The sequence below is a fragment of the Neocloeon triangulifer genome, unplaced genomic scaffold (assembly GCF_031216515.1).
Source record: "Neocloeon triangulifer isolate White Clay Creek 2 clone unplaced genomic scaffold, ASM3121651v1 ptg000014l, whole genome shotgun sequence".
Lineage (NCBI taxonomy): Eukaryota > Metazoa > Arthropoda > Insecta > Ephemeroptera > Baetidae > Neocloeon > Neocloeon triangulifer.
Window position 1 is genome coordinate 17,750,849 of NW_026775556.1, and position 15,781 is coordinate 17,766,629.

The 15,781-nt window shown below is 37.8% G+C and overlaps 2 protein-coding genes across 10 annotated transcripts; both read left to right on the top strand.

Moving 5' to 3' along the window:
* The first annotated feature begins 1,079 nt into the window (after positions 1-1,079).
* On the top strand, positions 1,080-3,500 carry LOC132200366 (BTB/POZ domain-containing protein 6-B-like). 9 transcript variants are annotated; one of them, XM_059625780.1, is made up of 6 exons: positions 1,080-1,201; positions 1,318-1,444; positions 1,510-1,686; positions 1,848-2,005; positions 2,068-2,281; positions 2,348-3,499. In XM_059625780.1, exons 2-6 carry the CDS (start codon positions 1,376-1,378, stop codon positions 3,278-3,280), a joined length of 1,551 nt encoding a protein of 516 aa, XP_059481763.1. In that variant the 5' UTR covers positions 1,080-1,201; positions 1,318-1,375; the 3' UTR covers positions 3,281-3,499. The 9 variants fall into 9 exon arrangements, with proteins under 9 accessions (XP_059481763.1, XP_059481768.1, XP_059481767.1 ...); XM_059625785.1 differs by having other exon boundaries at positions 1,116-1,201; positions 1,337-1,444; positions 2,348-3,500; XM_059625784.1 differs by having other exon boundaries at positions 1,122-1,201; positions 1,344-1,444.
* An 839-nt stretch (positions 3,501-4,339) lies between these two features.
* On the top strand, positions 4,340-6,692 carry LOC132200495 (kelch-like protein 40). Its single transcript, XM_059625990.1, has 6 exons — positions 4,340-4,460; positions 4,605-4,734; positions 4,814-4,993; positions 5,098-5,252; positions 5,313-5,529; positions 5,597-6,692. Exons 3-6 carry the CDS (start codon positions 4,829-4,831, stop codon positions 6,449-6,451), a joined length of 1,392 nt encoding a protein of 463 aa, XP_059481973.1. The 5' UTR covers positions 4,340-4,460; positions 4,605-4,734; positions 4,814-4,828; the 3' UTR covers positions 6,452-6,692.
* Positions 6,693-15,781: the final 9,089 nt, after the last annotated feature.

A 15,781-nucleotide genomic window follows, 5' to 3' on the forward strand; every position in this document is an offset into this window, starting at 1 on the left:
ATAGAAGCTAAAGCTTTTTAATCGTATAACTTTCAAATTGCAAAAAAAACTATTCAATCACGCAAATTTCATTTTCCTCAACGGTGGCCTCTCACCCCAACAATAAATTACAGCTAGAAACTATTTATTCCAAGTGTAGCTTGACCTTTATTATTCATCGTTTAATTCCATTCATATGCGCGTGTCAGCACAAAATTTACTGCCCAGTGTAAAAAAGATAATATAAAAAATTTACATCAACTCCGGGGCGAAACAGCTGTCTGTCTATTTTTACCATTTTTACATCTCTCAGGACACGTGAGGGGGTGGCGTGCAAATAGAAGAAGTGTGGCGCGGACAGACAAAGGCTGCTTTGCTCGTCTTGTCGGATCGAAATAGAAAAATAATGGGAACGCGCGGCATTGACACGTCTGGGCCACCCACACCATATTGTATTGTGCGTTAGCAAAAAATACTGCGAGCGCAATTCGAGCTCTTCGTTCGCGTGGTACATGTAGCAAATTTTACCACACACATCACATATTTTATCCGATGGGAGTCGTAAAAGTCTCATCCAAAGAAGTATTGAATTTACTTGAAAAAAAGAAAAAGGTGAAAACGCTTTGTTCTTCAAAAACCGTCGAAATTAAACGATTCACTGTGATGCATTTTTAACGGCTCAAAAGTAAAAAGAATTTATGCAAATAAAGTTCACTAATCTGTGTTGCCTTTTTGCTCTCATTATACATAAAAAATATAATATTATCTCATACTTTATGTAAAAAAATTAAAAAAAAAGTCTTATTGATAACCAATTATAAAACTTGCTATCATAATTTTAGCTCATTTATTCTTAATAAATACGCTTTCACGATGTTTTTGGCTATGCCAGTCTTTCAAATGAGCAGCAAACCTGATGCGAATTGATCTATGATTGTATTTTATTGCGCCGACGAGTTTCTACAAAAATTTTTATGTCCACGTCAAACCGATCGGGGGAGGAGAGGGGAGTGCGAGTTTTGTTTCTGTCATTTCGCAGTCTCCTCACGGCGCTGTCTCCTCTACCCCTACCCTGCACCTGCACCCCCCCCCCTCCGGATTTGTTGTTGCTTGTTCTTTTTTCTTTTTTCCAATATGTATTCCTTTATTTTCTTGTTGACAAAGGACCAAGGCGTGCGCATCACAATAACTCGGAGCAAATTCGGATTGTTGCAAAGCGATTGTAGGTACATTGTTTTTTTGCACATGCAACTCAGAGAACTGCAACGGAAAATCAAATTCTTATGTTCATTTGTGACTCGCGAACTTTGTTGTTTTGCCCTTCTTTCGTGAGTTCAGGGTTCAGGTTAATCGTCAGGTATTAGTCGCAGATCTGCACTCTTGTCGGAACCACGTAATGCTACCTCGTTTCTGGCCCTGGACAGCTTTCAATAAGAGGAATAATTCGCCCAAAACAGAGTCAGAGGTACGTTTTTTTAACGGAATTTATGGAACACCGAATCATTTTTCATTATTTGAATGAATTCTTAGAGCAAAAATTCTGAAATGCAATCCATCAATGAGGTCGAGGAAAAACTAAGTCGATGGGATAATGAGCGTTTGAAGCAGCAGCTGGTGGCAAATCAGGCCAAAAAGATGATGGCTTTGCTCAAAAGTGGTGAGCACTATGATTGCACCTTCCAAGCTGGTCCTCCTGGAAGCTCAAAGGTAGAAAAACATAATTTTTATTTGCATACATACATAAAAGTAAAAGTAAATTTAGCCATTCAATTGATTATTTGTTTCTGTTTGTCTTGCAAAATGCAAAATAACTTGAATTTTTTGTGATTTAAATTATTATAATTAAATTTTATTTCACCATTTTTTAGCAAGGCCTTTTCAAGTGCCACCGATTGGTTCTGGCAATGAGCAGCCCTGCTTTTGAGACAATGCTCTACGGCCACTTCAAAGAGGCTGGAAAGGGACGAGCGGATGAGCCTATTAATATGCCAGACGTGGACGTTGTGACCTTCCATGCTGTCCTTAGGTATAAGCAGACATTTATATTTATTTCCATTAGTTGTTTTTTACAATTTTATTTGCACAAAGGTTCATCTACGGTCGAGAAACTGTATGCCTGACTGAGAATATGGAAGTGGCCATTTCTATTCTGGAGTTTGCCTCCAAGTGGCAAATTCTCGGATTGGATCAGTTGGTTGACTCCTTGTTCCTTCGTTTTGATCTCTCAGCTGAAGACTTGCTTGTCCTGCACCACCTCTTCTACACCCACAGCTTGACTGATGAGCGCAAAAAAATTATGCAAGTGAGTTGAACCATTTTTGTAGATAACATAAATATAAAATGTTAATTTAAATCTTTCTTTTTTAAGCATATCTGTGAAAGAGGCAGTGAGGTGCTTAAGTCATTGTCTGCTGCTCACAATGACACCGTCATTGATATCCTGAGACAGGACAAATTAAACTTGTGTAGCGAAAAAGACTTGTACGACGCCCTTGTGGACTGGGGTGCTGCCCAAATCACCAACTCAGACAAGAACCCTGCATTGATTAGGAGCCACGTGAAGACTTTGCTGCCCCTCATCAGATTCAAGTCCTTTAGTGTCAAGGACTTTGCCCAGCTCTTCAGAGACCCTTCAGTGGTCACCGACGAGGAGAAGCTGAAGATTTTCTCTATTCTGCACTTGGAAGAAAATGTTACCCTGAGATACTTTGATCTGAAGTCACCCTGGAGAGGAATGTTCAACCCTGCAACTCAGCAATTAACCTCATACAAAGCTGAAACCCCTTTGCAAATAATTGAATCCCAAGGGGAGCAAATTGCCTTCTCCAACGTTAAGTGCAGCAAGCGCATTTATCTGTTCGGCGTCGGAATCTACAGTCTCTGCCATCTCAACAAAGGTGCTGAAATGCATCTCAGGCTGACGGTCCGGCATAAAGAACTTAACCCTTTGGCCATAGTCGATCACCATGTGATGAGCAACAATTTCAGCCACAATGACTTGGCCAATTCAATGATCATGCTGAAAAACCCATGCCTGTTGGAGGGTCACACAATGTACAACGTAACTGTTACCCATTTTGCTGGGGGCTTGAGGAAGTACGCAAGTTTCAGCAAACCAAGTGAATGGAAAATTGCTTTCAAATCTACTTCTGAAAAAGTAATAAATAGAGAAGATGGTGATGATGATGAAGAAGAAGAAAGAGAAGGTTGCAGATGTTGGATATTTGGCTCCGAGACTCCAATAGTTTTCGGAAATGAGGTGGTTGCTTTGCAATTCGCTGAAGCAATGAATCAACAGTAACAGTTAATACTGTTGGGAGCATTTGAGATTTTGGCCATTGTCAACTGTGCAGTGACAGAGATTTTCTGTTACTAAATTTAATTAATTCATGCATTTTGACGTTCTAAGCTTATATATATCTAAGCACTGCACATTAGTTTTCAATTTTTGTCAATAAAAAATGTTAAAATATAATATGTAAACGATGATAACAATTATTTATTTTCCCAGTTAAATCTCTGTGACCTCAAATGAAAATTTTTTGCTTCATAAAAGGTAATTCCTCATCTCTAATCATTTGTGTTTACATTAATAGATTAGTGGTATAATCCAACGGGGTGAAAAAATGAAATCATTATTTAATTATTTACAGTTTGACTCAATATTTTCATCATTTTTATTTATATGTATTTCACTGTTAATCTGTCATGTTGAGATGTTAATGATATGAACGAGAAAATATGATATGAAATTTAAAAAAATTACCATTTTTAAAGCATTTTTTTATACGCGCAAAATATGAATGATGTGGCGCGTGTGGCTTAATTTACATTGCGTCGTCGAACGACACACATGAGCCGAACCGACCATTGAGACCGTCTGAGCGAGAGGCGGGAATTGTCGGGCGAGATCTGCTCGTTTTGATTAGCCCAGCGAAAGAATGCATTATTTTTACAGAACGCGTTTTTAAGTTAAGTATATATATTCATTCAATATTTTCAGAGTTGATTGTTTGATATTTGATATGCTAGTTTTATATATATTTTTTCTAGAAGTGGAAATTACTGGTATTAAAAAATTTTTTAGTTTTTTTTTCTTTCAACTTTCCAATAAAAAGAACAAGAACATTTTTTGAAGGACTCCTTTTGTCCCTTTTGATATAGTGTCAAATCAAGTCTTTACAACAATGGTGATTAAAATTTCCAATTGTCTTTCAACAATCACAAAAATCTTTTATATTGTTGTAAGGACTTGATTTGACTATATGTCAATAAGAAGTCCTTAAATTATAAAATCGTTATAAACTGTCGACTACGCTCCGCCCCCTTCCGACTTGTTTTCTGTTTTCTTTCCCAATGAGTTGAGTATACAGACAGATTACCGACGACCCAAGGTTATTTCCTCGAAGCTCCATTTGTCTTCAACGTTCGCTCTCATCACAACAATTGGGCGCTAATTTGGATCGTTGCCGGGTGTTCTGGTTGGGCTATACTTTATTATTACTTTGTACTGAATTCATAAAAGAGTTCAAAACAACAATCAAATCTAGTTTCATCGTGATGCGCGGACCTTTGCTTAATTTCCTTTGGATGACGTTTGTCGTTTTTACTTCTTCTTTTGTCAGGGTCAGGTGGCTGGTCATCGTCAGGTAGTCAAGATCGCTGCACTCAGATACTCGGAACCAAAAATGCTGCCTTTTTGGATGTCCCTCATGAAAACAATATTTCACTCGGAATAATTCACCCGCATCAGAGGTATACATAGCACAACCGATTTTTTTTTCAAACGAAGAATTCGCATGTGGTTTCATTATATTTTTGTTTGAATTCATAGAACACACCAACTGAAATGTCAAGCGGATTTAAGGAGATTAGGCTGGGCAAGGACAAAGGCGGAGAATTGGAGCAGCAGCTGCAGGTGGCAAGTCGTCAGGCCAAAAAGCTGTTGACTTGGCTTGAAAGTGGTGAGCACTACGACTGCACCTTCCAAGCTGGTCCTTCTGGAAGCTCGAAGGTATGAATTAGAAAATGTTTTTTGTAAATTAATTAATTGATGCATGATCGTGTTTTTGCAAAATTTAAAAAATGCGAATTAAATTTATTCTTATGTAATCATAGGAGGGCCTTTTCAAGTGCCACCAATTGGTTCTGGCAACCAGTAGCCCTGTACTGGCAAGAATGCTCTACGCCCACTTCAATGAGGATGGAAAGGGAGTCAATGACCCCATCTTCTTGCCAGACGTGGACGTTCTGACCTTCAAAGCTGCCCTTAGGTAAAGCAGACAATGAATTATTTCTTACAATCAGTTAGAAGAATTTTATTTGCATCAAAGGTTCATCTATGGTCGAGAAACTGTTGACCTGCCTGACGAGAGTATGGAACAGGCCATTTCGATTTTGGAATTTGCCAGCAAGTGGCAAATTCTTGGTTTGGACCAGTTGGCAGCCGCAGTGTGCCTTCATTATGATCACTCGGCTGAAGACTTGCTTCTCCTGCACCACCTCTTCTGCACCAATGGCTTAACTGATGAGCCCAAAAAAATTATGCAAGTGAGTTTAACCATTTTTTATTTTTCTATTTACATAAACAATTTTAATTTAAACAATACTTTTTTAGCTCATATGTGAAAGAGGCAGCGAGGTGTTGAAGATGTTATCGGCTGCTCACAAGGACACCGTCCTGGAAATCTTGAGGCAGGACCAGCTAAACTTTGTGTGTGAAAAAGATCTGTATGACGCTCTCATTGAGTGGGGTTCCGCCAAAATCACTGACTCGGACAAGAACCCTGTATTGATTAGGAGCCAAGTGAAGACTTTGCTGCCCCTCATCAGATTCAAGACATTCAGTGTCAAGGACTTTGCCCAGCTCTGCAAAGAACCACCAGTGGTCACCGATGAGGAGAAACTGAAGATGTTCTCCATTCTGCACCAGAAGACAAATGATTGCATCAGAGGATTCGATCTGGAGTCACCCTGGAGAGGCATGTTCGACCCTGCAACTCTTCAATTGACGTCTTTCAAAGCTGAATGCTCTTTGCAAACAATTGAATCCCAAGAGAAGCAATTTACATTCTCTTCCATTGAGTTCAAGTCGCCAACTTACCTGCTCGGGGTCGCAATCTACAGTCTGTGCCACCTCAACGAAGGGGCCGAAATGCACCTCAAGCTGGAAATCACCTGCAGTGGGAACCGTTACCCTATGGCCTCAGTCGAGCACCATGTTGCAAGCAACATGTTTAGCCACAAGGACTTAGCGAATTCACTTGTCATGCTGAAAAATCCTTGCCTGTTGCAGCCTTTCATAATGTTCTGTGTGAAAGTGACCCATTTTGCCGGTGGCATGAGAAAGCATGCACGCTTCAGTATGGGCATGAAAAATGATCCCATACCTTCTGATCAAGACACTCCTGTATATCGTTGTAGGGGAGGTGAGGTGGTTGCTTTGAAAGTTGCCAAACCAATGAAACGTTGAGAGAGATTTTGGAAATCTTCAACCTGCAGGATTTTGTTTTTAAATTTAAATTTATGCATGTTGAAGTTTCTCATTGTACTTTCAATTTCTTCCAACAAAAAATGTAAGTAAAAAAATTGAAAATATTTCCCCAGTTTAACCTTCAACTCAAATGAAAAATTGTTTCGCTTCAAAAGTTTTTCCCTCTAATAATTTGTGTAAATAATTAATTCAACATTTGTAGTTATCTTATCAGTAAAAAAGTGGGTCATTAAATTATTTACAGTTAGATCAAATAGATCAATTCAAAATTATATTTATTTCATTGGGTTGATGAAATGTTAATAACAAAGTAAATCATTTTATGCTATAAATTAAAAAAGGATACATGTGACATTATTGTTTGAAAATTGATAATGATTGATTAAAAAGTATTGTTATTGCAACATGAGATTGGCCGCGGTTTAAAGGAATTAATTACATTACAAGACAACAAAATGCTAGGTTAAAGCTTCAAAGCTTCTTTTTTAACAAATTCTGTCAAATTTTATCATAAAAGTGTCATTTGAAATATTTCAAGGGGAATCATCACAGATGGGCAAGTGTGACCGACTCGCACGCAGTGGCAGTATAACTCAATTCTTGGCACGTCTCATCATTGTGGGGTCGTTTCTTTTTTTCCTTCTTTTACGATGAGCCATCGACGCGAGCGACTCTTTTCGAGAGGACCAGCGGCAGTCCTTCTCCATCATCACACCCGATGACTCCGTCGACTGCGGGCAGACATATGCTTGTGACACGTCTTTTTCTTTCTCTGACTGAAGCCCACCAGATTAAGGAAAAGCGGCGGGCGAAATAATGTTTTGATTGCCCTGTCGATTTTTCACGCCCGCGGCGAGAGAAGAAAAGGGTTTGATTGCTTTTCGCGCTTTCACCGAACCGGCGTTTCTTCCAATAGCTTTTTCTTTCATCTCATTAATTTCCTGGAAGATTTTTTTAGCAAAAAAATGCGAACGGTAAAATTTTCTCAGAATTTGTAGAAACATCGTGATTTTAATACATATTGACATTAGTTAGGTGCGGAAAGCAGGTCCTTCACGTGCGCCTGCGAGAGAGTCGCACACTTTGATGCCATAAAGCGAGCGTGCATTTAAATTAAAGTTACGACTTATGCAGGTGGAACAAAAGAAGAGAATAAAAGTCGTAAAATTACGGCGAGCGCGCAAATAATAAATTTAGCGCAGCATCATAAAGAATGGAGAAAAGGGAAAAGCGCAGTGTGCACCAAAAATATAATGTGTTGCCTCAAGCTCAATCTGTTTTAAGATAAGATAAAAAAAGTTTATCAACTAAATTTCAGTAATACAGTAATTTCTCAAATACATGAAAGAAATCTGAATCATGCATTTAGTTTAAAAAGTCAGACATTTAAAAAGGATTGGAGCATTATATAAAAGCCATTGCCTTATAAATATAAATCTTTTTTATATGAAATAACAGCTTAAAAGCATTTCTCTTTATTAATGTGAATCATAAAAAATTAAATGTTTTGAATAAGTTTCCTTTTTCAGAAACAGAAACCCATTTTTTTTTCAATCCGATAATTTTAGAACTGTATTATATGATGGGAAATCAGTCGGTAAATCAAAGAGAGTCTATTATTGCTGATGAGTGGAGAGCGATAAAATATAATTGATTAAATTGGCATGGGCCGCGTGCGTGCATGTGTATGTTGTCTCGGCAATAATTGCGGGTGTGCAGAAGCAACGGGACAGGGAGTGGGTCTTTTCGAAACATAAAGCACGCTTTTATTGCGTCGTAAAACTCTCATTTCGCGGGATGGAAGTTAAGTAACGAGAGATACAAGCCCTGCAGAAAGAAAGGAAAGCCTGGCAGGCTTCAAATCTGATTTTGTCAAAATGTTTCTTTTGCTCTCTCTTCTGTCTGATAAAATCTTGGACGCTGTAGCACGCAATATGTTAAAAACGGCCCCAGACACTTTATTTCTCTCGAGACAGTGAACATACGTTCGTTTTATTTGAGGCCGACACGATTTTGCGCCTGCCCGGCCGACCGGGGTGCGAAAAGTCTTTAAAAGCCATAAAACTATCTCGCGGTACTCAATTGCCTGCTCCTCTGCGTTCTGCACCCGACGCCGCCGGCTGCTCATTCAGTCAGAACGCGAGGAAACTTTTGGCTTCCTAGCTCAATGGAACACATTCGTAGAGAGTGAGAACATAGAGAGAGACAATGAAAGGCGTCAGCTCAAACGATTTTGCAAGCACTGGCAATTCGCGACTGCAATTAGTCGGCCTAAAAGTTTTGTGCCAATGTATGCACTAAATTTCCTGCTAAATTGAAATTTTGGCTATTCAAATACCAAAGGTTGCCATTTAATTATGTTCAAGTTGTTATTTAAATGCCTTTTTTTATTTTTTCTTATTATTTATATTTTTTTTAACCTTGGCTACAACGATTGTCTTATCTCTGACGCTTTAAATTTGAAGAAGGCCCACAATATTGATTTTTTTATTATATATTTTAATTTTAATCTTGTATTGGTCCGGATTTTGGCTTGAAAATTTTATTTTTAAGAAATTGGCTGGTTTAATCGGAAATCCTTACAATTAAGCGTTCAAAATATATCAAATAGGCATAATTGAAAAAAATTATTTTCAATGAACTAAAACAGATTTATTGATTGTTTTATAGAAAACTGACAAACCAGCCAAATAGCAGTAATTATATGTGAAGGAAGGCGTGAGAAATTTTATATTTTAAATTTTTAATTGTTTTTTTTTTTAATTCTATTCTCTACCAATCAATTGACAAAGGGGAAAATAATTAAAATCATTTCATCAAAAATTGTCTAATTTATGTATTTATGTTAATTGTATAATAGCGTTTTTTTAGATTTGTCACTCATAATAGAATCAAGTTTTTAAATTATATTCGTATTAAATATAAATTCTTTTCTGCTCTTCTATTATTTGGCTCATTGCAAGTCAAGAGTTTCCAACCTTAACATATTCTGATATTGAATGGAGAACGTTTCTCCAGAATCGATTCATAAATCAAAAGATGCAAAGCCCAGGGAGCTTCTGTATAATAAATTTGCAAAATTCGATCACAGCCCTCCCACGAGAGAGTGACGAAAGGGTTTAAGTGAAAATTCTGCCGCAATCCTCTCCATAATTGGAGATTTGTCGGCGGCGGCGGCGGCCCGACGACGGCGTGCCTCTGGCAAGTGTCACAAAGCGGCCCTTGTTCTTTTTCCTCTGCAGGCGCGCGCAATTTATTTTTCTCTCGTTGCTTCAAGACTGCAGAAAGGCGGATTTGGGCACACTCGAATTGCTCGCAATCATTCTCCAAAAGAGCACCGCCTTTGTGCACCAAAGCAGCGAGTCATTAAAATTTTCCGACCGATTTTCCCTGACGGCGTGTTCATAAATTTTAATTGCTACAAGTTTGCGAATCAAAGGCTTTGCCGATCATCGTCCGACTGACCGCAAATTCGCGCGCAATTAATCTTTTGCGGCGCACTCATGCCGAAATTAATCTAAATATTTTAATTGCTCGTTTTTGCACGACGAGAGCGAAACCGGAGAATAAAAAGCACTGCAGCACTTTCTGCGCAAAAATGCTGTATATGTGTCGCGCCGCTGCTGGCTGACGCGCGCGAGAGATAAATTTATCTTTCCACTCTTTTTCTACTATGTACGATGGTTGTGCCGGGTAAATAATGTAAATTCATCACGGCACTCGCTCCAGCTGCCTGCAGTCGTCCCATGAAAAATTCTCTTTAACTCAATTACACGCGCCGCGACCACTTCCAAACCGCTTCATTTCAGTCCAAGGGTGAAAATCTTCCTCGCCGCCATATGTGCCACGGCGATTCGTCATCTCTCGCACAGTCTGCGGGCCAAATTAATAGTGTGTTGTGTCTGCGCTCACTCGCTCAGGTCATTTGTTTCTCCAAGGCGAATACAACAGCTTGAGCAAAAAAGAATTTTATATTATGGCTTCAACTTTTAATTCCTCATTAATCAAATCAAGTCAATTGATAGTGGTTTAGCTTCAAAAATTAAAACATTGAATAAAGAATAACGTCGATGTCTTGCAAAATCTTGTCCATTTTGTAATTTGTCATCCAAGATCATTGACAAATCTTTTTGTTTAATTTTTTGTTTTAAAATACTTTTTCTGTCTTAATTTTAGTACATTATAAATTAGCAAAGACTAAAATTGAAATAATAAAATTTTTTGTCATTCTCAAAAATGTTTTAAAAGCAGATTCTATGCAAACTAACAATAATAAGTAATTGTTTTTGAAAGTGCGTAAAAAAATTTTAATAATTTGATTTGATTGTTAATCCATTCTATTTATGCTGATTTGCAATCAAAAATTTTAAAAATCAACTCCTAAAACACGCCATTTAAATGATTTTTGGAAGTTCATTAGAAACCAATAAGTCTGATTCTGAGTAAATTCGTCTAAATAAACAGAGTGCAAAAGGCCATTAATTCCACGCAATTAGCAACGTACACCTTCCACTGGTAAACAACCCAAAATAGAAAGGTTTCAATCGACGTTTCCGCCCCCGTATTTGGCAGAATCAATCTGAACCCAAACAGTTTGTTGTTTTGTTTACGAAACGGAGCAGGAAAGCAGAAACGGAAAAAAACGACTTGTGTCTATTAGCAACAGCGGCACAAGACAAGACGGGGTCGCGCGCGCGTTGCCTTATTTACGTTGGTGGAAATGGAGCGGTCGTGACACCTACATAGCGCCGAGCGATAAGAAAAGAGAGCAGGAAATTGACTTATGCACCAGCCGAGCTGATAAAATAACGAATGCACTCCGACAGCCAGCAGCAGCAGCGAGATTGCGACTCTCTCAGGCGATTCGATTTCTCGTTTTATTACGAATGCACGTAGCAGTTGATGTGTGCAGTTGCGATCGCTTATCGCCGCCAATCGTGTGCCATTTATCAGGCGTGTGCGCGCCGAGGTGCTGTAAAATCAACCGAAACACACTCAATTACTTGTGATAAATGCGCGACTCCGCAGGGAGATCGAAGAATGAGAAAGAGATGCACCTTTTATATTCAACGGCCGTCGAGTGTTGTAAATTGTTTTTGCAAATGGAAAAAGTAACAAAATGCTTTTGCGAGACGATTTCCAAGTTTTTTTTTATATCTTTTCACATTCATTTGCATAAAATATTTAAGAATACTTCAAGGTTGAATATATCGACTTCATTTACTTGATCAGCAGCGCAACTTGCAAATAGAAAGTAATTCAAATTCAGTTTCAAAATTGGCAATTTGTTATTTTTGAATTTTTAATTATGTCCAATTAAGCTACATAAAAAATATTTATTAAAAAGGCGAACAAAAACCAGAGTTAACAAAAAATTAAAATCCAAGATATAAAAGTTAATAATTCTTTTCAAAGAACCACTACTTAAGCTCAAAGTTTATTGATTTTAAATTTACTTTTGAAAGGGCGCTTTATTGTATGTACAAATTATCAATCTGTCTTATTCATGACCAAAATAAAGTTTAGTACTTTTCCAATCTGGGTGGCTTTTAAGTTTGTAAAATATGAAAAGTCGTAAATTTCTGGAAAATTTACACTATTGGTTAAATTTTACCACCATGCAAATTAAAAAAAAATCGGTTATTTTAACAACTTTATTTGAATAAACACAAATGCGAAACGAAAAAATCAGCTAAAGAGTTATCACTATTATATTTTTTATTGAATTGCTTTCTTTTTACTTTAGTGCAAAGAACAGGCCTATGCAGAAATTCGTCTCAGGCCAGAGAAGAGAATTGAATCCCAGTCACGAGTGGCCGCAGTTAATTTATTTCGAAATGATGAAGCAGCCGTTGCACTGTGCACAAAATGAATTTCATTCCATTCGCCACAAACGGCAAAATTAAATCCAAATTGCTTTTTTATGGCTTTTCGCGTGCACAGATTTGCATATTCTAATGGCCGCGGCACGAGGGAAGAGCTGCTGGTTTGACGCTTTTCTGGTGCTTCTCTTATCTCCACGGCAATAAATTAGACGCGGACAAACAATGCAGGTGCGCCTCTCTCACTTTTTGCCGCCTCTTGGTAAAAAAAATCCGATGAGTCAGACACACACCTAATTGCGGCGGGCCGACTCTGCCGCCGCATCAATATAATCCCAAATTAAAGATCGCGAACCGAGATAAAAGCAGCGAAAGCCATTTCCCGTTGCCGCGAAACACATTTTAAGAGCGGCAACTTTAATTCCGCTGCTGGCTCCGCATTTCCAGGCCTTAAATCACAACAGCCATTTTCCTTCCAAGCAGCAGATAAAATTTTTATTTATTAGTTTATGTATTTTTTTTTTACCCAACGTCGAAATGCAGCAGGCAAAGAAAATTACAACTCCCTGGGAAATACAACCAACACCACTCGCGGTGTATTTCATTTTAATCACGAATCGCGTATCTAATTTATTGCGCCACGGCTTCCCAATAAATTTGGCACTCTCTCGCGCCGTGTGCAATAACACAAGTGTGCGAAATAATAACCAAACAATCGATACCATCGCCTGCTGCTCCCGGGGACAAAAATTTTTTGTACTAAAGAGGGAAAAAGTTAATTTACTGATTACATTCCTACTAACAAAGAAGATAAAAAAACGTTGATTATTAAAATAATTTGCTATTTTCAGAGTGCAATGAACGAATTAAAACATAATTAGCATTGGTTTATTTTTGAATAACTAAATTATGTGTTTTGGGCAGAAATTTCCTATTGATAAGTCAATAAACTCAATTTGTAAATGAATGCATCCTTCCCCTTTGGTGTACATTTGTACAGATATAAAAAGTTAGCCATGATAAGCTTTTTAATTGTGTTTGAAAGCTCATCAAAGTTTAACAAAACAGGAAATTAAAATCTAAATGACGGTGACCTTTAAAAAGCACGCCATTGAAAGTTTTTCAATCACATTTAATTTCCTCTGGAGCACCTGGATAGCAGTATTCAAATCAGCAGAAAGAATGAGTTTTTTTTGCTAGGTGACCCCAGAAAAGCTTTTAAAAGTTTAATTGATGCACTCGGCGCTGCACCTAATTTAATAATGCAACTCTAATCTGCAAGATAAAAGAGAGCGCCGTTTAATAGTTTCCTGCTTTTAATAATACACTGGCCGCCTGTGGAAAAAAAATATAATCATTATCGCACGACGGCGCTCTCTTTGCGCATTTAAATTCCAATTTATGCAGAACTTGTTACCGTCCTCTCTCTTTTTAATAAAAATCCAGGTGCTGAGCCACACGGGTGCGGCAAAGCCTTCGAGATTTACCTCAGAATTGGGTCAATTGCGCTTAATATATTCTTATTAAAGCGGGAATGATTTAATTTACTATTGAAAAGATAAAATGTAATTTTCCTCTGCTACTTTTTTTAGAAAAATCTTGAGAGATGTTCTCTTTTATTCTTTGAGCACGGCAGAATGGCAGCTTTTCCATTTTCAATTTGAGGATAAGGCGTGTGCACGCACCTTCTTTTGTGTGTTTATTCATTCCGACCCCAAATTCCCATGCCGACACTGAGCGTCTTTTCACTCTCGTATATACGCGTGTGCACCGCGCCCCCGCCGCCGGCTTTGCATGTGTCAGCAGCGTGTGCACCCCCGCGCCGAATAATCCATCTGCGGGGTCGGGACGAGTGCTCCGTCTGCTATTATGTTTCACGCGACGCGAAAGTGGCGTTCTGCAGCCGCACGAGGGAAAAACAATCGGACACATGCCAAATTTCCTTTTGCCACTTTTCGGGGGAGAAATATGGAAATACGTCTTCCAGAGAGCGTCTTTTCGAAGGGGTGAAAGTTGAAAGTCAAAAAGGGTGCAATATTTTTTACCACTGCGTGCGAGCTTGAGAGAATAAAACTAACAAGAACTTTGACCTTTGTGGGCAAAAATTGTGGAAATGTATATAATTTTAAACTTTAAACAATTTTTATAGTCACGAAAGAGTGTATTATATGACACTGATATGAAAATCTAATTGCATAATATGAGTATAATTTTTTATTGTTATATAAAATAAATAGTCCTGTTCTGGTTATATATTTTAATCCTTTCATCAGAAAACCTCATTTAAATAAAAATAATCCTGTAATTGGCACAGACAATGAGTATAACAGATATTATTTTAGATTTAAAAAAAACTCAATTGTAAATTATAAATTAATTATATCATTTTTTAAGAGAATGCAATGGTAAAAAATTAAAAATAAATGATTATGTACCTTTTATTAATAACACTTGTAATATTTTTTAGTATTTTATTAATTTTTTATTTGAACGTATCAACAATTGAAGAAAAAAATCGTTATAGACTATAGAGCAAAAAAAGGCACCAAAAATTTGTATCTAATTATTTTTAAATAGCTTAAACAATAAAATATATACAAATGTTATTGCTACGAAAATATTTCTCAAGATCCCAGTTGCAGATTTTTTTATAGATTGCAATTTGATCGTCCAGTCTGTTGAGCGTGTTGCATAACTCGTCCCCTGCTACTCTCTCCCGGAGACCCTCACAGCAAGTCGCATTAATTCCGGATGCAGAATATCATTCGCCGCACTGCATTCTAAATAAATACAAGTTTGTTTTGTGTCCCCCTTCTCGCGTTGCTTTAATTTGAACATTTGAATTACCATCTGCATAATTTACAGGCGCCACAAAACACACCGAGCCGGAATTCACATATGGTGGTGCACTGCAGTAAATTATCATGAACTCCAGAAGGCCGAAAAAGGAATGCTTTATTATTTCCATTTGGCTGACAAAACAAACGGCAGCCAACAAACCCACACCTTTCCAGCTCACGGGAGCCAGAAAAAAAAATGCTCACGCATTCCTTTTTTCATAAAACAGAGTTAGCTGCGTGTGTTTGCGCCCTTGTTTATTTTCTCCGGCCGGGTGAGCAAAATAAACTGCTGCTGAATCGAGCGGATAGGCGGGAGGAAATAATAGTGCAGTTTTTTAAGCATCCTATTCACTAAACTTAACTGTTGTGACTTTTGAAGCTCGCGAGCGAGGATTTTCAATAGGAGAAACTGGAGTAAAAAGGTCGGATCTCTCGTTTTGTTGTGAATAACAGTGCAAAGTAACGATGAAGCTTATTTTTATCAGCTTTTTATGAGGATTTTATTTTCGTGTGCGTAAAGCAAAGGCTCAATTTTCATCCAAAATAAGTGATATTGAATTTTTCCTGCGTAGCATTTGGCATAACATTATGATCTTCTCGAAGGTTCACTATACTTCTTTTGATGTTATATATCATTATGTAAGAAG